The sequence below is a fragment of the Amblyomma mixtum genome, chromosome 3, assembly GCF_055824585.1.
Source record: "Amblyomma mixtum isolate Tamu chromosome 3, ASM5582458v1, whole genome shotgun sequence".
Taxonomy (NCBI): Eukaryota; Metazoa; Arthropoda; class Arachnida; order Ixodida; family Ixodidae; genus Amblyomma; species Amblyomma mixtum.
In genome coordinates this window covers 222,953,373-222,975,517 of record NC_143014.1, presented here as the reverse complement: position 1 = coordinate 222,975,517, position 22,145 = coordinate 222,953,373, and the positions used below count along the sequence as shown (strand labels likewise).

General features: G+C 44.3%; 2 protein-coding genes and 1 pseudogene across 6 annotated transcripts in view; 1 reads left to right on the top strand and 2 right to left on the bottom strand.

Moving 5' to 3' along the window:
• LOC149353817 (sodium-coupled monocarboxylate transporter 1-like) overlaps window positions 1–22,145 on the top strand; it is an 81,534-nt gene that overhangs the window by 51,962 nt on the left and 7,427 nt on the right. Inside the window, exon 9 of the mRNA XM_089582841.1 lies at window positions 20,063–20,225. Coding sequence (XP_089438967.1) covers window positions 20,063–20,190 — 128 coding nt within the window. The 3' untranslated portion in view covers window positions 20,191–20,225. The remainder of the gene's footprint in view (window positions 1–20,062; window positions 20,226–22,145) is intronic.
• On the bottom strand, window positions 5,971–8,625 carry LOC149353818 (uncharacterized; annotated as a pseudogene). Its single transcript, XR_016291058.1, has 2 exons — window positions 7,683–8,625; window positions 5,971–7,614 (listed from the first exon to the last, which is right to left on the bottom strand). The product of XR_016291058.1 is annotated as an uncharacterized LOC149353818 (transcript).
• Window positions 5,971–22,145, bottom strand: part of LOC149353816 (uncharacterized) — a 44,208-nt gene continuing 28,033 nt past the window's right edge. The window contains exons 4-6 of one of the 4 annotated variants that reach the window (XM_089582846.1): window positions 19,245–19,347; window positions 19,079–19,172; window positions 5,971–8,742 (exon numbers count right to left, since the gene is read on the bottom strand). In XM_089582846.1, the coding sequence (XP_089438972.1) occupies window positions 8,700–8,742; window positions 19,079–19,172; window positions 19,245–19,347 (240 nt within the window). In that variant the 3' untranslated portion in view covers window positions 5,971–8,699. Of the gene's footprint in view, window positions 8,743–12,334; window positions 12,733–19,078; window positions 19,173–19,244; window positions 19,348–22,145 lie in introns of those variants that run through there. The other 3 variants (XM_089582847.1, XM_089582844.1, XM_089582845.1) reach the window with 3 other exon arrangements.

The window sequence follows — 22,145 nt, the reverse complement described above, 5'->3', positions numbered from 1 at the left end:
CATGTAGTATTCACCGAGTGTTGCGGCAGTTCATTGACCTGAGGACGCAAGAGGGACCATCCCAAAGATGTGGAAGTTTCCAGACTACTACACTCAATATCCTGCTGGCTGCTGACGTGCTAAACAGCAATGGAGCTAACCGAGAAGTCATAAGGCAGTTTTTCACTTGCAATGACAGCAGCCTTTTAACATGAATTTTTCTGTGCCGAACACGCAGATGCGCATGAATTCAGGAACAAGTTTAATAAAGGTAGGCAAGTAGTGGAAGCAGAGAGGAAGTGCATTTAGCAGGCACACTTTAATTATGAATAGCACCTTTGGTACCCGTGAAGAGGAAAGGATTTAAGCGTGTGTTTGGTTAAGGACAGTAATCTAGGTCCCATAATCAGTTTTTGTTTTGTTTTCAATTAAATTTTTATATGTGATGGACAAATGTGTCGACACGAAGGAATGTACCTTGGTTTTGAGAGAAATGCCATAGTTTTCTTTGCAAAAGACTGTGTATCACAAAAAGTGGAAAATGTTATCTTTGTGAATTCACAAAATCACAAGTTTCAATCCCTGCAGAACAAACAATAAAATTTTGTGGAACCTGAAGCTTTTATCAGTAACTGTGCACAAATTTTTCTGTATGTAGCTGCAAAAAAATCGCAAACATTGTTTAAAAAGTTATGCATCCCAAGAAGGGCAGTTTTAAGGACAAGAAGTAGTTAATACTTGAGGCTGAAATTTTTCCTAAGTATTCATCAGTCCTGTCTACTACCATCAAGGAAAATGTGTACTTCTAGATGGGAAAGTATGTTTTTATAGCTGCGTGTTGAAGTCTGCTAGAATTAAAAAATTGTGAAAAATGAACAAATTTGATTCACATTAAAAAAGAAGAAAACATCACTGATTTTTTTTCAAGATTTCCCTGAAAGACCTGTATTACCTGACAATCTTACAGCAACAGTAAAGTGTTGGATTATGCTGTTTTAAACAAAAATTAAAGGACCACATATATCTCATTTTAGACGCATATTTTCTTTTAAATGATGCAGTAAGCATTAGAATACATTGTTCACCATAAGGTGTTCACCTAAAAACACAAAATAACTCAAAATTTAATTTCTTCTTAATGCTGTTTATGTTTAATCAACTGAACAATGGCTGTGACGCACTGGGAATGCTTAGGTAATGCATGAAAAAAATTGCAATATAATCCCTGATACATCATTTATTGCGATTCCAGCTTTTAAAGCAGGCTGGCCTAAGTATAGTGAATTAAAACTATGTATCAGCCATTATATAGTTTTCTCATGCATCACATGACCTGAACATCCCAACATGTCACAGCTATTGTTCAGCCAATGAAACCGAACCAGCATCAAGAAGAAATTCAATTATAAATTGTTTAGCAGCCGGATGTAGATGAATACCACATGGTGAACCACGTATTCTAATGTCTAACAATTCATTTGAAAGAATACATGCACTTAAAATTAGGTGAACATGCGGATTTCACCGCATCAAGCCCTTATCTTTGTCAATGGTGCCCGCGGAACTTGCGTCATACTCAGAGACCCAAGAGTTTAAAGTGACGAAATGTGATAGAACCCGCCAGCGGAACATTCAACAGCGAAATATAAGCAGTGTCCACTTGGAGCACTGTGCACTGTTGCTCATGTATCTCGTTGACGTTGGCTCCAGCGTGCACTGCAGTGAAGAGCAATTATGGAGCAACACCCTTGTTGAATGCAAGGACTCAACTGGCAAAATTATTTCCTCGCTTGAAACAAAAATCACTCCGATTAAACTTTGAAAAATAAATGCCATTGAATGGTACTGTGCAACTTACTGTCTTTCATATTTTTACTAGGAACACCTATGAAATTCACGGCTGAACATGACTCAGTAAGCAAATTTCCTCGAATTTAGAATATTTCTGACTGCACACCTTGCATTTTATGATCTCTGACATAATTTTATAGGCTTCTTTACCTTCATGGCAACTTGAACAAGTAGTTGAAACGACTACTGTTGCAACACGAAATTTGCGAAAAAATCTCAAAATTTCATCTTTGTGTACTTTCTTCCATTGTTTGTATTCAAACAATTATGAAACAAATTCAGTTCAGTTTACTGCATATGAAAGCACGATCTGTTTCATTTGTACAAAAAAAAAATTTCATAATGATGCTTGAAAAACTTTATTTCATACAAATTTTTGTTGTGTGATTAGCCTTTGCTACCGCTTGCAAACTTAAGATGGCGGCCATGGCAAGAAAAATTTTTTTGCCAAAAATAAGCTAGGATAATGTCTGTCATAGTAACGCAATACGCCATGATTTTTTAAAAAGAAATCGAAGATGGTCGAGCGCAAAGTCTGGAACAGTTGGCGTGGAATGACCCATACACGAAATTTAGAGTAACCGTACAAAGAAGCTAATCATCACTGCATGGAGAAGAAACTCGTATAAGCTGGGCACACACTATACTTCTGACATGCTAATTCTAGCTGTTACCGCACAGTTACCATATCCTAACTCTATGCTCACAGCTGCACACTGGCATCCACCCAATGCGCTAGTAAGACCCCTGCCTTCGAAACGTGCGAAACGTACCACAAAGAAAACAACTATGACAACTCACCTCTACATGACAATGCAATTCAGAGTCTCAAGAAGTGGTTGGAAATACTGCAGTTCCTGGGGACAGTGCAGGGACCGTCGAAGAGATCGTAGCATCGGCAGAAGTGCCCCCACGAACATATATTTTTCTCCCTGCTAAGACATCCAGGGACGGTGCTACTGGCCATAGAATCTGCGAGAGGGGGATTGAAGCATAGCATTACAAGATGGCGTAATATATTGTCTAATAAGGGAGTAATTACTCATTGGCATCCACCCAAGCGCAGCCAACGGCTACAAAGGAAAGCTATACAGCTTTCTCAGAAACTTCGTAGTTAAAGAAAAATTCGTCCTGGTCCGGGGTTCGAACCCGGAACCACCGCCACACCGGAGCAGTCGCTCTACCAATTGAGCCAACCGGGACGGCAAGCTTATGGTAGGGCGAGAGCGAATTGATCAGTAACTCGAAGTGGGAAGAGTGTTGGTCAAATGTTTAGGGGAATCCCCCAAGGAGTAATTACTCATTGGCATCCACCCAAGCGCAGCCAAACGGCTACAAAGGAAAGCTATACAGCTTTCTCAGAAACTTCGTAGTTAAAGAAAAATTCGTCCTGGTCCGGGGTTCGAACCCGGAACCACCGCCACACCGGAGCAGTCGCTCTACCAATTGAGCCAACCGGGACGGCAAGCTTATGGTAGGGCGAGAGCGAATTGATCAGTAACTCGAAGTGGGAAGAGTGTTGGTCAAATGTTTAGGGGAATCCCCCCAAAGGGGATTCCCCTAAACATTTGACCAACACTCTTCCCACTTCGAGTTACTGATCAATTCGCTCTCGCCCTACCATAAGCTTGCCGTCCCGGTTGGCTCAATTGGTAGAGCGACTGCTCCGGTGTGGCGGTGGTTCCGGGTTCGAACCCCGGACCAGGACGAATTTTTCTTTAACTACGAAGTTTCTGAGAAAGCTGTATAGCTTTCCTTTGTAGCCGTATGGCTGCGCTTGGGTGGATGCCAATGAGTAATTACTCCCTTATTACAAATCTACTCCACCTTGGGGGATTCCCCTAAACATTTGACCAATATATTGTCTCATGTCTTTATTAAGAAGACCGTGATGTTGTCTTTTATATTCAATATATCCGTGTAAGACCCCCTTGCTCAATGCTCTTTATATAAAGCTTGTACGCAAATTTCAATGCATTAAGTATTTACTTAATTGCAGCAGAAAATAAAAGTCAACATACCGATTTGAACTCTTCCTGAAATAAAAGGTAATTTCCAAGGACTTTGGAAATGTTCAGCACGTCAAGGACCTTGTTAATGCATGTTGTTCTCTCTTCCTTGATCAGGTCCAGGGCCTTGAGCACGGAGTTCCACCTCACTGCACGGGGCAAAATTAGAAAGCGCCTCAAGAGCTGCTAAAAACCTATGATGCAATCGATGAGTGCTGCTGTTTGCTCCATAGTGCTTTGCAGGAGTTCATAACGTGTGTAAATGCACTGCACATCTTGCGGGCTTGTTCATAGCAATAAGGTTGAGCCTGTGCACCCATAGTGCTCATGTTTTGGAAGCTGTGGTTCATATGGGTTGGGAAGGGTATCAGAGTCAGAAACCACTTGAAGAATCTCCCGACATTAACCATTTTTATGCCTTCGTCATCTTCTGTTAATTGTTGTGGATTGAATACCCTGCAGGTGATAAAATGAGCACTATGGTTTGACTGAGATAATAAAATCAACAGCACAGCAAGTAGGGTCATGTTTAACCTGAATAACTTGAGGTTCAAGTTTGGAGCACCTGCGATGGCCACATTAACATTTTTCAGAATTTCAAAGTCCATCAATACACCATGAAGTGCATGTGCAAGGACGTATGTATGGTGCCCAGTATGGCAGACTTTCTCGTGCAGTCTTTGCCCAACCAGTGGACAGTTACACCGAGAAAACTTATGAAATAGATAAGTTTTAGTTAGAAGTATATCGCTATGTGGTTTATGACAAAATATGCATGCTTTGAAATTTCTAGCACGGGAGGTTGCAATGCAAGCTTGGCTAACGATGAATGGATGTCCAGCAGTCTGCCATGCAGCATACAAGATACCATGCCTAGAAAGCAGATACGCAGCTTGTCCTTCATTTCCCCGTACATTTTGTTGACTGTCAGCTACTGCCCAGCGGGAGAGCACCTTGCTGCCAAGTTAAAGTTCACAGGAGGCCAATAAAATCCCGGTGTTACGTAACGGAGAAGCTATGGAAAGACCCTATGACAAACGTTGTTATAGCAAAGTCCAACTGCTGCTTTGAAAGGGTGGACACTCTTTTCCTACAGAACCTTCTAGCCTCACCTGCTTTGGGGCAGACGAAGACTTCATCAACGCCGTCAGCAAACCATTTCTGTTTTCGAATATTGCTCTCTTTTAGCATGCATGGGTGCTTCTTCTAAAAAAAAAAGAAACGACCTGCAAACTCCACTGAAAGGAATCATGAAGCAAAAACCATTAAGTATAAGAAGGCATAACACGATAGTTAACCAGAAAGGGGATTTCATGGCAAATTATTCTGCTTTGCCCTGCTCACATTTCAATAAGTTCAAACGAAAACTGGCAGCCTTAAAAGGAAAGCAGTTCATGAAGAAAAATTTCCGCAGAAAAAATCACCTTGGCTAACTGTCAAGGCTAGCAAATGCAAAATTTTTTACACTCAAACTACACATAAAATAAGGCACTAAATGCGCCGCAGCCAGCGGTGGGACACTTCCATAGATGAATGAAGTGGGGCCGAAAAAACGCTGGCGGCAGCAGAAGCACCTAGTTGGTCAGAGGAAAGCATTCAGGTTAACAAAGTGTTTTTTTGCACTGACTCACATTACCCTTTACTCCTTTAAAGACTATAGTTAATAACTGACAGTTGTAAAAAAAGTTACTCGCATACTGTATAAACCTAGGGCACACTAAAACTTCAAATCTTTTTGAAGACTGAAACTGCACTGATGCTAGTCTCGGAGCCACACAATAAGCCAATCCAAGCAATTAAATACAGCTGCTTGCATCGCCCAGGGCTGGTATCAACAGTTTCTCTCGCAGCTGTATTTAATGGCTTGGATTGGCTTATTTTGCTTGCATCGCTCAGGGCTGGCATCACCAGTTGCTCTTGCACTAGCCGCACTTTCTGCTGCTTGACTGATTCATGGCAAATATGTTATAGCAACAAACTGGTCGAGCATTACACTTCCTGTTGTCCGGAGCACTCACCCAACATCCGTATTCGGTCTTGTTTTTTAATATGGCAGCTCATGTTGCACGCTTTGAGCTGCGCGTCCGATTGGAGCGCAAGCTAGCAAAGCAACAGCACAGCACACAAAAAGTTCTGTATAAATGAGGCTTTACTAAAATAAACATTTTTTTACACAGCCTTACACATCCAGAATGTCCAGTGCCAGTCTTGAAATACATGTACGAATGCAAGGTTGTCACAAGTGTGGATGTATACATGAAATGATTTGACAAAGGGATCAATCAAGCAATAAATTGAAAAAAAAAAAAAAATTCAAAGAGCACTAAGAACACCTTTGGAAGAACCATATATCTGTAGCCTCGGCCGCAGTAAGCACCACTTTCTTCCCCATGAAATTTAAAAGAAAGAAAATTAACTGCGGGCGGCCAAGTGCAGTGATGACTGTGAACACCAGCTGAAGCAATGTGAGCAGAGCTGGCATACAGCAGGATCACCTGCAGTTCTTCGGGAGAGATTGCTCTGCTGTCGAGTGATGCAACTAAACTGATGGTGATGACACAATCAAATGCAAGCTTGCGAGGGGTACATCAAAAGAAGTGAACATTGGATAGAGAGTGTACATAAAGCTCAATTGACTGGATGTCACTATCACAAATTTTATAGGCGTGGGTAAACACAAAACACACATGCATTTGCACACATGCAAAACACAAAACACACATGGTAAACACACATGCATTTGTAAATACAAAATGAAGAAACTAGAGCTCTGTCCTATGAACATATCAGCCTAATTCCTCCTTCTACATACACCCCTCTTTGGCTTTCTTTCTTCCCGGAGATACTGAATATTACTCATTAATTTTTCCTCAACAGACCTACTTCCATGATTTTGATATAAATAAAGCATCCAGGTATTGCACAATGCCAGAGCTCATTAAAAAATTCCATTCTTGAGGCTAACAGCACAAAAGTTTGGTTTATTGGGGTTTAATGTCCCAAAGTGACTCAAGCTATGAGGGACGCCGTAGTGAAGGGCTCTGGAAATTTCGACCACCTGGGGTTTTTAACGTGCACTGACATCGCACAGTACACGGGCCTCTAGAATTTCGCCTCCATCGAAATTCGACCGCCGCGTCCGGGATCGAACCGGCGTCTTTCGGGCCAGCAGCCGAGAGCCGTAACCACTGAGCCAGCACAGCGGGGCGGTAACAGTGCAAAAGACTGGGACAAAAGACGGAGGAACACAGGACAAGTGCTGTCCTGCGATCCTCGTTTTGTCCCTGCCTTCTGCGCTGTTACCCTCAAGAATGTATTACCAACTCACTCGTTTAGCAATTGTGAAAAACTCCAGCTGGTTGAAATCAAATGTGATGTAGGGCCTTCCACTATCACCAGTCTTTGTCTTTCTTCTCGCGTAGCAATTTGCATCCCTTCCTTCAAGGCGCGCTTCTGGTTCAGAAAATTACTGCACTCTTCCTCATATCCATTAATATTGTTATTATAAGTGCATGACGATAACAGGGTTCAGGTTGACAAAGATTCAGGAATGCCAACTGTTCATCACAGCAACTAACAACCACAAAGCAAATAATGCAGCAGAGGCAACAATCATAAATTCACCAATTACGTACAAGACTGGATGCCATGGGAAACATCTAAGGCAATAATCATGTTGCTAAAATCTAGCTGACCTTTTCCACGATCCGGTTTTTGTGGTTCATTGATTATAGCACACAACTGTCGACCCTGAGGTGGCAGGACTGGATCCCATCTGTAGCAGCCACAATCAAAGAACTCCATGTGATCACAATTCATCTACAGCTCTCTACTTTGACATACCCATGCTCTATCTCGCCATGTGAAAAGGTTATTGAGGATCAAATCTTCTTTTAGGTCTGTCCACAACAGTAGCAGCAGCGGATCTGTGCTGTGAGTTTTTTGGTAGAGGGTTTCGATGTGGGCCCAGTCAACAACTTCAGAGCCAATTGTGAGTGTATGCTTACTCAGATTGTGTCTAGCATGTTTGAAAAGGTGTGGGATATTGAACATAAAGCATATTTTGTGGCTGTTCACAATAAAATACGGTTCATGTATGGAACAGATAAGCATTTTCAACAAACTGACTTTGTTGGAGTGCTGGTCACATATTACTATTACTAAAAGACCTTTTGTTTGAAGCTGCCGAATTACTTCCAAAAACAGCTTTTTAATAGCAAGAGCAGGTGTTGAGTTGTGGGACACTGCAAAGGCTATTGACTGCATCCAACTTCTAGATATCCCAGACACTACCATAACAAGTGCACTGTTTGCCATATTAGAAGTCCTTGAATTTCCATCATCTTTTGATGGATCATACATTACATTTCTTTTGAGGGCTATTTCATCAAACACAATACAACATGCTTTATCCTGTAGTGGCCAATATTTTGCTAATTAATTTAATGGATACCAGGTGCCATTGGGATTTCTTGCAACCAGCGCTTCAGTGTCCTCACACACCGCAAATGAAACTCTTCCCTAAGGAAGCGATATGCTACTGGCGAATGGAAAAACGAATTGAGGCCGGATTTCTTCACTTCTTTGGACCAGTGCTTTTTAGATTTCGGGAATGAATGTAGCCTGATCTGAGCTTTTACCAATTCAAACAGGACTCTTGGTAGATGCAGCTCCTCTAGTTTAGTGCCTCCTGGTGCGTTATGCATTGTCAGGTGCCTTCTCTGATTCGCTCTAAAGCTTTTCGGTAATTGTCACTTTGCGACACTAATTTTTTGATGCGTCTTTTTGTGCGTGCCGTGCCCTATTTTTGTTTCTTTGCCAGTCCTCTTCGGTGTAGCTGGGAAAGTGGCTGCACTGGTCTCAGGCTCCCTGGTGCAATGATATCCGCTGGAACCCGGAACAGCTGAAAAAAAAAAAAGAAATGCTAATGTAACCTCACAAAAAATTCTCAGTTCAAAGCAAAGAAATACACTCTTTACAGTGGGAGAGGGAAATCAAAGTTAACACACAAAGAAGCATTCATGCTCATAAAATTCATTTCAGAAAAAAAAAACACAAATGGAATATCTGAAAATTTATGAATATGATAGGACACCATTTGGTATTTAATCTTTTTTTTGCCAACCTTTGCATGTTTTTCTGACATGAAAGTGCGGAATTTAGACTCTGCTTTGCTTGTCTTATGTTACACTCTGCTCTCCTTCATTCCTTCTAGTTTATTCTTCTACACCATCACCATCAATCTACCATTTTATTACAATTCCTTGCTATAGACAGTACTAATACTGCTGTTAACTGTACAAATTCGAGTATAATGCTGCCCATGATTACTATGATTTGCTAACAATTTACAATGTACAATGCTTCACAATAGAGAACTGTACAGTCAAACCCACTTATAACAATACTGAAGTGCCATGTATGAAATACCATTGTTACAACCGATTATTTTTATAACCGGGTTGTGCAGAAAAAAAGCAAAGATGACAAACTTTAGAGCATTTATTGACAGGAAGGACCCGGAGGGATTTGATTGTTCTGATGCCTGTAAAAGCTCGTTAATTCGAATGTCAGGGGACCAGCAAAATGTTCAAATTATTGAATGATCTTGAAAAGCTAACAAGAACCGATTGCATTACGATATATTTGCTTGGTGAAAGACTGGACAATGGTTGCTTGCTTTTAAGATGAAAACGAAGCGACAATGTTTTTTTTTTTTTTTTTTCACTTAATAGATGCTTTATTGCATGCACACTATCAGGAGCGTTGAAGCAGAGCTGCTCAAAAGTGGTAGGGGCCTCCCAGACTATCTTGACGGTGCGACGCGGTAGCGCTGGAGCTCCACCACTACTGCGTCACACCTCTCACAAGTGGCAGTGTCGTGTGTGAGGAGGCTTCAATGCACAAACGGCGAACGACACGCGGCGAGCGCGCAGTTTCGGTGCACTGGAAGAACCAGAGAAAGAACCACGTGGATGAATGTGACCGTGCTAATCAGCACTCAAAATGGTGCGCAGCTGAGCTCAGTTACCTGGCTGATACAGGCCTGCGCGAAGCTCAGAAAAATGAAACCGAAACAATGCAGTCCGACTGATTTTGAGGTGAGGCCGTGCATTTGAAGTCATGCCTGGCGTTGTACGCATGTCTCAGATGCACAAATGACCCTGCAGCATAAAATTCAGGTTTGAACGGGGCTATTTCATTGAACACTCGCCGCGCCACTCATACCTGTGCGCAGCCTCCCTTCAGGAGCCCCGTTCGAATTAACCGGTGCAAGACCCGTAATGTCTGAATTAACGAGCGTACGACGCCATAGACTTACATGGGCGTTGGACAGGACTGTGCTGGTAGTTGGAATCATCCGGACTTCCAAGTAATGTACATCGAATTACGAGCGTTTACTATTATACCACAGCTTGCAAGGGTTCTTGTTTATTGTTCTCCGCACCGATGACAGCTGCCATGATCGCCTTGTCAGTGAGGTCTCTATTTGTCATGACTGCATTCTCAGCATGCAAGAATTCTTTGACTCAACACACCGCAATCATCACCGTTCATCGATGACCAAAGCACCGTCGCACTGCCATCAGTGCACCGGTAGGAGCTTCGTGCGCCTCTGCGTTGCTGACATCAAGCCCGCTTTACGGGAGCGATTCTTATGGGAAATCCAGGGAACTCGTTGAACCAAGGGTACAGTGACAGCTGACAAGAGAAGAAGAATGCTGGCAATGCACGTGCACTGCACCAAATGACTGGGAGTACACATGGTGCACGTGGCCAATGCAGCAACGCAGCAGCTCGCCTGAAGCGGTGACGCCTGCCCTTGGGACAAGTGAAATCTGCGAAGCGGGGATCGTGGCCAAGTTAGTGAAGAACAGGGGAAGATGGGACAACGCATGCGCTGTCGGTGCCAAACATAGCGCAGAATGCAAAAACAAAGAAAAACGGGCCAGTGTGCTTCATTTCTGCGAGCATTGCATCCCTCAGAAGCGTTAACATTGCACTGCTCCGCCAAGGCTCCCTACTTTCTTTTCTGCATGGGCCTTTTGCACAGGGGAACGCATCTGTCGTTTCTCCTGCCTGTGTTGCCGCGACAAAAAGCCATACTCAGAGCGCCCAGTGCCGGTGTCTCCAAATGCATGGTCATGGATTCTTTCGCTTTTTCGGCGTCGCTACGCTGGCCAAGTCCACTGGTTGGCTCTAAATGCAAGTGCTTTGGTGTTGTAAGTGTGGTTTAGCTGGTGCAGTTGTAGTGCTTCCATGTTTTTGTTTATTTTATGGTTGACACCCAATGACCAGATTTAACAGTTATAAAATTGGTTTGGTAAATTGGTTTTTGAGGAAAGTAAATGGCACAGTATCTGTCTCTCATATCTCGGCAGACACCTGAACCGCACCGTAAGGGAAGGGAGGAAGGTAGAAGTGAAAGAAGAAAGAGAGAAAGAGGTGCCGTAGTGGAGGTCTCTGGAATAATTTCGACCACCTGGGGATCTTTAACGTGCACTGATATTGCACAGCACACGGGCGCCTCTTGCGTCAATGTGCTCCAACAGCACTGCTATAAGCGTCTTAGTTTACAATAGAACACATGGTATAGCTGACAGTGCGGTGACTGACCATTGTTATATCCGATATATTGTTACAATCAGTATTGTTACAAGTGGGTTTGACTGTATAACATGTATTCTCAAAATCTTGTGAGCGCAGGTCTTGTACAGAACAGAATTTTTCATCTGAGTAGCATTTCCAGTAGGTACTCATATCTATTGCGTTCATTTTCTTAAGCACATTTCGCTATCCAAAGCAAGAATATCGTTCAGCATTTTTGACTAACAAAGCATGGAATATCTGCAAGTGCAATGCAGTAATGTGTTTTCTAGTTTAGTTAGTTTATGGGGTTTAACGTCCCAAAGCGACTAAGGCTATGAGAGACGCCGTAGTGGAGGGCTCCGGAAATTTCGACCACCTGGGGTTCTTTAACGTGCACTGACATCGCACAGTACACGGGCCTCTAGAATTTCTCCTCCAAAGAAATTCCAGCCACCGCGGCCGGGATCGAACCCGCGTCTTTCGGGTCAGCAGCCGAGCACCATAACCGCTGAGCCACCGCGGCGGCTAATGTGTTTTCTGTCAGTTTAACTCAGGTGTAGTATTCCAACACAAGACCATATCAATTGATTTTTTGACGACCCCAAGCACTGCTGTCATTTTCAGTGGTGTACCTCAAAAAACATAACTATTATATGGTCCCTAAGACCCGATCGCTATTTTGAAGAAACATATTTCACTAAGTTAAGATAGTTGGTTGGTTTATGGGGTTTTACGTCCCAAAGCTACTACTAAGGCTATGAGAGACGCCGTAGTGGAGGGCTCCGGAAATGTCGACCACCTGGGGTTCTTTAACGTGCACTGACATCGCACAGTACACGGGCCTCTAGAATACAGTTAAGAGTACATCTTGCCACCACTGTTTAACTTATTCAAGAGAGAGAGAAGAGAGAGAGAGAAAAACTTTATTGTGCAGAGGAATTTGGGCCTCCCAGGCCCCTGGGTCCCCGCATGACCCAACCACACTGAAACGTTCATGCCTAAAAGGTCCATGACGCTGTGCGGCTGGCAACGGCCTTTTGTCTTGCCGGGTCCATGGAGTGTAGTGAGGTCTCCCAGTCCTCCCATGTTTGAAGTGGCACCGGCCCGCCGGGTGCAAGCGATGCCGGACACTAATATACAGGTTTCTTTGTGTTCGTATGAAACCTGATTTTACCGAATTTTTCACTCCAAACAACGTTTTTGAAAAACCAGGCAAAACCCAATTTATTTCCGCATTCAGGAACTGCTCCAGTACTTTCTGAAGAATTCTTTGTTAAATGCAGTACCTGCATGGAAGCCAGCCCTGCAAGCAAAAGTGTTGAAGTCATGAACTGTTGGTACAATGCTACTGTAGGCTACCCCAGGCTAGCAAATGTTGTGTTGAAATTGCTGCACTTGGCTAATTACAGCTGTGGTGTTTGGAGAACGTTCTCTTAGATGAGGTACCTTCAAAAACCAGATAGGTCTCATATTGACACCAAAATACTGCGCACGCAGATGATTAGGTATGTTAATAAGTGTTATGGGCGTCACTGATGGCAGTGCTCCAAGCGGCAAGCAAACCTGGCAGACCGTGCAGAAGACCCCCAGATGGAGACAAGGGGGACGAAGCTCAAGTTGATGCCATTCTTTGGAGGCCAATACACAGTTCTCTTGTCATAGCAGCTACAGTTACAATGTGATGGAAGCGGTGGGATGACCAACACAGCGCGACACCCCGAGGACAGCTAGCCTAACATAAGCAGCCACACACCGCCTACGTTAGCGGAGAGGAACTGTGTGCAAGTGGCACTCCGAGAATGGTGTTCAACCCCCTCATCGTGGAATTGGCGACAAGGTTCGATTTCAGCAAGCCTGAACATTGGACACGACAGCACCGCAGGTGGGAACACTAACGCCTCATCTCTGGTCTGACGGGCCAGGACCAGAAGATGCAAATCAATGAATTACTCTATGCCATCGGTGAAGAAGCGGAAGACATGCTCACTGCCTTGAAATTCACTGAAGAACAGATGCCTTGACACGCCGCTGTGGTGAGTGCGTTTGAAAAGCATTTTCTACCCCGAAAGAATGTCATTTATGAGAGAGTGCGATTCAACTCTCGGAAACAAGAGTAGCATAAAAACGTCAATGTGTTCACGACCAAGCTGTTCAAGATGGCCGAAAAATGCAACTACGAAACTCTCAAAGATGAAATGATTCGGGACAGGCTCATGGTAGACTTGCGAGATGCAAAACTCAGCGAGAGCCTGCAACTTGACGCCGAACTCACTCTCGAGAAAGTGATCAGAGCTGCCCGCAATTCAGCGAGCGTAAAACTGCAACCCAGGAAAATCCACTCCATCGAACAGTCTGCTCTTGATGTGGGAGAAGTATGCGGCCAGACAAATACCAAAACTCGCCGGAATGAAGCGAAGGTTTTGCCTGCAATGCATAAGCATGAGTGGAGATGAGCGCTGTAAGTGGTATGGTGGTGTGTGTGATCACACGACGACACAGTGCCCCGTGGCAAACAAGACATGCAACCATTGTGGGCGAAGAGGCCTGTGTGCCTGTCGAAGCCGAAGGACGGGACCTTGAGCACCCGACACTTGAAGAGCTACATTTAGGCCAAATAAGAGTGGCGGTAAACACGCCGTGGCGGATTACGGCTACTGTGAACAAGTTGCCTTCCACTTTCAAGGCCGAAACTAGCGCGGATGTGACTGCATGGGACCCACCAAGGCAACGCAACAGCCATTGATAGGCCCAGGTGAGACAGCGATAGCCACTGTAGGCTACATCGATGAAACAGTCGCCTGGCACAACGCTGAAATCCAAGAAGCAGTCTTCATCATCTAAGGATTAAGAGCGCTGCTTAGTCGACCAGCTACAGAATCACTCGGATTTCTCCAACGCCCTTTCGAGTTAGTTGAAACTCACACACAAGCAACCGATGTCCTGGACTTTTTGCCGTCTTATCCAAAGCTAACATCTGGGCCTGGATTAATGAAGACTGAGTACAGCATGAAAGTCAAAAATGATGCCAAGCCATATGCAGTCACCTATCCTGAGCGCGTGCCACTTCCACTGCTCCCACTTGTGAAGAATGAGCTAAAAATGATGGAGGACATGGGAGTCATCCAGAAGATTGAGCAGGCAACCGAGTGGTTTGCCAATGGTTGTCGCACGTAAAAAAAACAACGAGCTGCGCATCTGCATAGACTATGGCCAACTCAACCAATAAATAATATGTGAACATGTGCTTATGCCTACAGTGGATGAGTGTCTCGCAAAACTAGCAGGTGCAACTGTTTTCAGCCGCCTGGATGCGCGAGCAGGGTACTGGCAGGTTTCTTCGGTCAAGGACTTTTACGAATACATGACCTTCATCACACCAGTCGGGAGGTTCCGATTCCTGAGGTTTCCCTTTGGAACATCCACAGCACCAGAGTTCCATCAACGAGAAATGCTCCGCATGCTCGAAGGACAAGATGGTGCAAGTTGTCAGCAAGATGACATCACTGTCTCAGGAAAGACAACTGAGGAACCCGACACAACCTATGGCTGGTGCTGAGGAAGCTGGAAGATGCAGGTGTTACCCTCAACATCGACAAGTGCTCCTTTCGCCAAACGGAAGTAACATTCCTAGGGAGCGTCGTATTTGCAACGGGTGTCAGCACTGACCCAAAAAAAGTCAGGGCATAACCCAGCTCGACCCACCACTTGATGCATCAGAAGTCAGGTCTTTGTTGGGCTCTGCAAACCATCTCGCAAAATTTCTCCCAGACCCAGCAGACTTTATGAAGCCTCTCAGAGACTTGCTCCACCAAGACGCCGAATGGCACTGGGGTCCAGCTCAACAGCAGAGTTTTGACAAACTCAAGCAAGCTTTAAGCAGGACGCCGATCCTCACTCACTATGACGTTCGGCTGCTTCACACAGTGTTAGTGGAGGCTTCCTCATACTGTCTTGGGGCTGTACTGCCACAGCAGTCACACGAAAAGCTCCTACCTGTGGCATATGCATTGCGCTTCCTCACACAGACAGAACAAAGATATGCCCAAATCGAAAAGAAGGCACTGGCAGTCACATGGGCTTGCAAACATTTCCGCAAATACCTGCTAGGATCAACCTTTCACGTGGAAACGGACCACAAGCCTTTAGTACCGCTACTGACGACCAAACGACTTGACGAGTTAAGCCCTCGCCTTCAACATTTCAGGATATGTCTGTTGTAGATTGACTACACCATGTCCTACACTCCTAGCAACAAGCTGTACACAGCTGATCTTCTTTATCGGAAGCCGTCTGGGAAACCAGTTGACAAAGAAGAAAGAAATCTCGAGACTGCAGTGTGAGAGTGAAGAATTGGCACTTGAACAGCTCCCTGCTTTTAAACCAAATGCTGAACAGAATCAAGGCAAGCATCCAGTCAGACGAAACACTCTCCAGGGTAGCCGCCTTCTGCACTATGTCATGGCCAACCACGCTTGGGCTGTCACCAAACCTGAAATGCTATGTCGAGGTGGTGAGCGAAATTTACCTAGTTAACGGTCTGCTCTTCAAAGGCGACAGAATAATCATCCTGCCAGACATCAGGGCAGAAGTTCTGGAAAAACTCCCTGCAGGCCACTTGGGCGTAACTTGGTGCTGAGTGAGGGCAAAAGAATGAGTATGAGAGAAAGAGAGAGAAATACTTTAATGAATAGAGGAGAGAATAAGTATTGTGGCCAAGCACAGGAAAGCACATTGAAGACTACATGGAAAGACGTCCAACTTGCAGAGAGCACAGAAAGCCAGAAACAGAACCGCTGCTCCTAACCCCATTGCCAACACACCATTTGGACACACTCGGCACTGATCTCATCATGCTGGAGGAGAAGGAGTATGTCGTAGTAGTTGACTACTACTCCCGATTCTGTGAGCTGGAACAGCTGCAGAGGACAACTACAAAAGACATAGCCCTAGTCTTGGAACCAATATTTGCACGGCTCGGTGTTCCACAGACAATCCGCACAAATAACGGCCAGCAGTTCACTTCTGCAGAGTTCACAGAACTAGTGCATCGCTGGGAAGCCACATACACGGCCTCAAGCCCTTACTATGCACAGGGCAACGTTATGGCTGACAGGGCTGTGCAGTTCTGAGGAAGTCTTCTAACGTACACAAAGTGCTGCTTGCTTACAGGGACACACCTGGCATGGAAGGGTTTTCACCAGGAGAACTCTTAATGGGCTGTCACCTGGACACCACAGTACCAACCACCTCGAGAATGCTAACCCCCAAGCGGAACAACAGCAAATTCAGAAATGAAGCCTACAGAGCCCGAGGAAAAGTAACCTAACGGCACCCAGCACAAGGCACGGAGCCGAGGGCGCTTACCACCGGGTACACCTGTACGCATCTTCACTGGGGCTGCATCACGTGGCATAGTGACACAGCCAACACCACAACCGAGGGCCTTGGACAGAGGACCAACAAGACGTACAGCAAGACACTTGCCACCCCTGCAGGACGCAAGCACCCCAAGAAATGGACATGTTTGCAGGAGGGCAGAACGCATGGACCTGTTGAGCCCAAACCTCTTAAGAAAGGGGAGCTACCACAGATGGCAGCACCCCAAGTGGCAAGCAAACCTGGCGGACTGTGCAGAAGACCCCCAGACGGAAACAGGGGGGTCAAACTCCAGTTGATGCCACTGCTTGGAGGCCAACAAAACAGTTCTCTTGTTATACCCAGCTAGAGTTACTACTACAGTTACTACTACAGTTACTATTAAGGAGCAGTAGTGGTGAGTTAGACAACCACGTGAAATGGTTGGATTTCAGTTTCAACTGCGAGACTTCATCTCAGAAGCCCGTGGCATCAGCGCATGCTCGTGAGTTTCGTTTTGCCATTTACGCTGTGTATTTTATGCAGTACGCTTGATTTGTAAATGATGAGAGTGGCTTTAATTCGTGCTTTAGGGTCTTTGAAACATACTACTCGGATATTTTACCAAATGCACCAGAAGATTTTTGCTTATGATGATGTCAAGGAAGGCCACGCCCCCTTTTCACTGCTAGAACCCATTCACTATCAACAACAACAAAAAAATAATAAATAAAATGTAAAAAGGTAGGAACTGAAAGCTCTGCTGTAAAAAAAAAAATAATTGGAAAAAATTGAAGGGGACACTTAAGCTCGGCCTTAAGGGTACGACGCGATAGCGTAATGGTTATTTCCCATATACGCAGATGGCCATTCCCTACATTCATAGAACCCTGGGAACCATCATATCTCTCCTGGCACAGTGCTGCAGCGGTGGGCCTTGTGTAGCCCTGGTTACTCTTCCCGAGCAACCAATCAATAAAGGGCAACTGCACCACTTTTTGAGAATTCCATGATATTCAAAGGTTCAAATCTATACAGGCTGTACGTAAAGCATGCCAAGTGTTTTTGGCTAGCATTTAAAATAGTGACGTAATCGACGATTAAATTTTGTGCTTCTCCTCAAAGCAACGAAGCAGTGCACGGAAATTCAGTGTGACGTCACGGAAAGTAAGATTTCAAATTACCGCTGCAGTCAGCCACACCCGGCCAAGCCTTGTTGGATGCTGCCAAACAACGCTCGGCGAGCTTTGGCTTCGGTGGCATTGGTTTTGTTTTTTTCATCAAAGCAAACGTTTATGCGTTGGAAATGTACCGGTACCTTCAATGATGTCATCATGCCCCCCCCCCCCCCCCCCTCCCCTCGGTGCTGTGGAAAAGCTTGAAGGCTGTCGCGATTTTAATCGGCAACTATGTCACCATTTCAAATGCTAGCCCAAAAGGACTTTGCATGCTTTACCTGCAAGTTTCTCATATTTGACCTCTTGCTCGTCAATTTCTAAAACCTATGCAGTTTCCCTTTAATTTAACTGCTGCCTGCCACGGTGGACAGTTTGCTCACTATCCGGGGGGGGAGTTGTGAAGAAGACGCAAGGTCACGTGACCTAGGTGGCCACCTGCCTCCTAAGGTGCTCTCTGGGGACCACCTGACAGAGCCATACTCGTGATTTTTCCGCTCAAAACGCTGGTGGCGACAACACCAACACTGGATTTTTCCGGTGAATGGCGCCTATAATGCTATCGTGCTAAGAACAGAACTCAGAACAAGTGTAATGTGCAGCACATCCCACATCTACCCCCATTTCATGTCCTCACGCGACTGCTTTTTCTGCTGTCACAGCAGTTATACTGCCTAATTTGAAAGGCCACGGAAAGTGCAGTGTATTATGTACGCAGCTAAAATCGCAAGAATGGTAGCAAAGAACATATGCAACATTTTGCATATATAAATTTTTTTTTTTTTTTTGTAATCAATTTCTGGCACAGTGCAGCGGCTTATTTCTGTTTTGCTTGCATGCTTTTCTTGTGTTACCAGTATATTTAACCAATAGATTTTCAATGTTTTGCACACAAAAATCTGGCATTTTTTTCATTTGGAAGTACAGTCAATGAGCTACAGTTTGATGTATTACAATAGGCAGTGCATTTAGCATTTCTTGAAGAAATAATTTTTATTTTAAAACACTCAAAATCGGTCATTCTTTCGCGGTAAGAAAGGAGTTAATGTGTCTGTCCTCTGTATGTTGAAATAGGACTAAGACAGTGTGAACAATACTTCAAAGTAAAGCATGCCTTACCAAGAAAGACTGGAAGGATCCCCTTCTTGAGCCACTGAGGGTGGTGATGGGCTCCCCTGCTGCTCCTCCATGCCACCTGTAAAAAATGACAAACCTCAATTTACATACATGGTACCATTACAAAAAATGAATACCAAATAATGAACACAAGCTACACACTAGTTACCTGTTGTGAGACTCTTTTCTCTGGCTGTCCAAGTGGCACTGAGCAAGAGGTGCTGCGATGCAATGCCGCAGTGAATTAAGAACTGCGACACCACTGCATACAGCTGCGATGGAAAAATGTAAAGTAAATACATGCCTTGCGCACTACATGGAAATCAATAGTAAGCTTTGTTTACATTTATGTTGAATGACTGCAAAGCATCAAAGCAATAGCCACAACCAAACGACCATTTGATGATGGTGGTCGTGTTCATGCCTTACAATTCACCGGTAGACTGCTCACCCGAGACAGTTTGTTCACATAAATGCCTTGGGGGGAGCAATCACCTACAAACAACCAATCCTTCCCGCGACATTAACAACCTGAATACAGTGCCACCAAGGTGTAGCTGCCTGCCTCACCAGTGCTGTTGTATTATTCAGCAATGAGAGTGCAGGCTGAGCCAACAGATTTCATTTATTTACCTTGGGGGCCCTTTCGGGCATTACATAGGGGGCATTACACAGATTCTGTTACAGGTGGTGCTGGACCATCAAAGCACACTTAGTTAGTTCCAGAAAAAACATATCAGCCTCAATAAATGTTCAGTCAAGCTTTTTTACACATACTGCTCTGTTGTGTGCTTACTATGCTCCCGAAAATGTGCATAAGGCACTGCAGGGTAGGTAGGTAGAGCCTAAAAGAAAAAAACAAACAAAACATGCAGGTCAGGATTAAGACGCAGCCTGAGGTAACTGGAAATTGTTGCAATATGCTTGCTGAACACCTTGTTTTCATCCATCTCATTTTGAAAATGCATTTTTTTTTTTTTTTTTCAGAACAAGTAACCCTCACCTTCTCCTGGTGGCTGCTCAAAAAAATGTGTAACAAAAGGTCAGCACAGTTATGTGCTCAAGGCTGGAACGAATTTACAGGACTAAGAACCGTGTGCACCTGGTTGGACTGAGGCTTGGAGGCACTTATCACACACCCTCACAGAAGGTACTGCTCTGTGCACTTGCTGTCTGCGCTTCGTACTTGTGAAGCATTCTGGCGTGAAGTGTTGTGAGCAAAGTCTGTACGACTTGTTTACTTGCTCTCTAGACTCAAGAAGCAAATCTGGGCGATAGTGTATTTGAGCCAAGCTTCGAATCTAAAACCACATCAAAAAACAAGAGAATTCTGATGTTCCTGGCCCTATAAAATATAATTCCACATGATAAAAACTTTCACATTCACACCGTCTAATAAAAAAAGGAGCATCTGATTTAGAAAATGACTAGTGTTTGAAGCACTGCATCGCATGCAGTGTAATAATAATTAATCAGTGTTCACATCTGCCCAAAAAACACACTCAGGGAGATTGGCTTATTATCAAATGATCCCTAGGAGCTAAGCAATGCCCCCAAAATTAAAACAACAAATAAAATTTACCACAGAAGGGTACTATATATTTACTAAGAAATGCTGCAGTTTATGCACATTCGTAGTGCATAATTCATTGCACACATAGAAATAAAAACATACACCAGGCGCTGAAATGAAACCGACCTCAAAAATTAAAAAAAAAAAAAAGGCAGCAAAGGTGGCAAAGAAAGCTTGGGCGCCCATTCTTTGAAGGGTACTATTGGGAAGCGAGAGCGGACACGCCTGCAAATTCCTGCGTGAATGTCCTCCAGCTGAGCTCGTAAGCGATGCTATTCGACTCGAAAATTCAGTGCTCTCAGGGGTAAGGTCCTACACACTGAGAGGAATGAGTGGGTGAGATGGCCAGAGATTAGATGTTACAACCCCACAACACTCATGGACAAGAGGTACTAAGCATGCATGGAGCGGCCGCATGCTCTAGCGCAGCGCTCATGTACAAAAGGTTTTAACTGTACAGGAAGTGGCAGTGCTATGATACACACTGTGTCTCTAACAAAAGCAAGACCGACAGTCTTGATAAGTGCAGCACACAGTTTGATTCACCGCCGTGCAGCTTTAGCCAATCACTGGGACATCCACATTCATTTCACATTTATGTCATGCTTCGCTAACAAAGTAATTGCAGTACAGCACCTGCTGAGCAGATAAATGTGGAAACCAAACTGTGCTGTGCAAAGATAATCGGTTGAAACATCAGAACAGCACTACGTGCATTGTAGCCACTTTCGACGTTCAGAACCAAGGAAAAAGTAAAATAGCAGGCTGTGAAAAAATGCTTCAAAACAGAAAAAACAAAGATGCGCAAGAAAGCAAGTTTACGAGCGTAAGCCAGCAGTGAACTAAACTTGACAGCACGCGATGTTCACAAGAGTGTAATGTTGCAAAGACAATCACTCATAGTAGTCGTTCGTACTAACTGTCTTCAACATACTTCTCTAATTATTTACCAAACAAGTATTAGAGAATAAAGGCCGATACATAAAACCACATGAAAAAAAAAAACTTATGTCCGCCAAGTTGAAGCTATTTCATATTTAACGGTCTGCAGCCTATAGTTATGGGCTTCCCAGGTCAGAAAAGAGGCACAATGTGTAAACACCTGCGATCGGTGGGAGATCTGAAGAACCTGCAGTAGCCTTCGTAACAAGATCTGTATCATTTCGCACAACAGTATGCATGCGACATGCTGCCTGGTGCAACTTGAACTTCAAAAAAAAAGTTTGGCAATGGCGTAGAATGTGCACTGTGCAACTGCAGTCATCCACCTGTCCATACCGCACTTTCGCTTTCATTTCTCCCCTGCCCCTGCTATGCCGACACGGAGAGGAAAGAAGGAAATGTGTCACATGCGCATTCTTTGGCATACTGATAACTTATAGACTCAACTATGGCTTTTTAAAAACTGACTTCAAAACAAAATTTTAATATGCAAGTACAGCACTGTTTTTGTAAAATTTTATTATCACGAGATGAATGCTTTCACTGCTGGCGGTT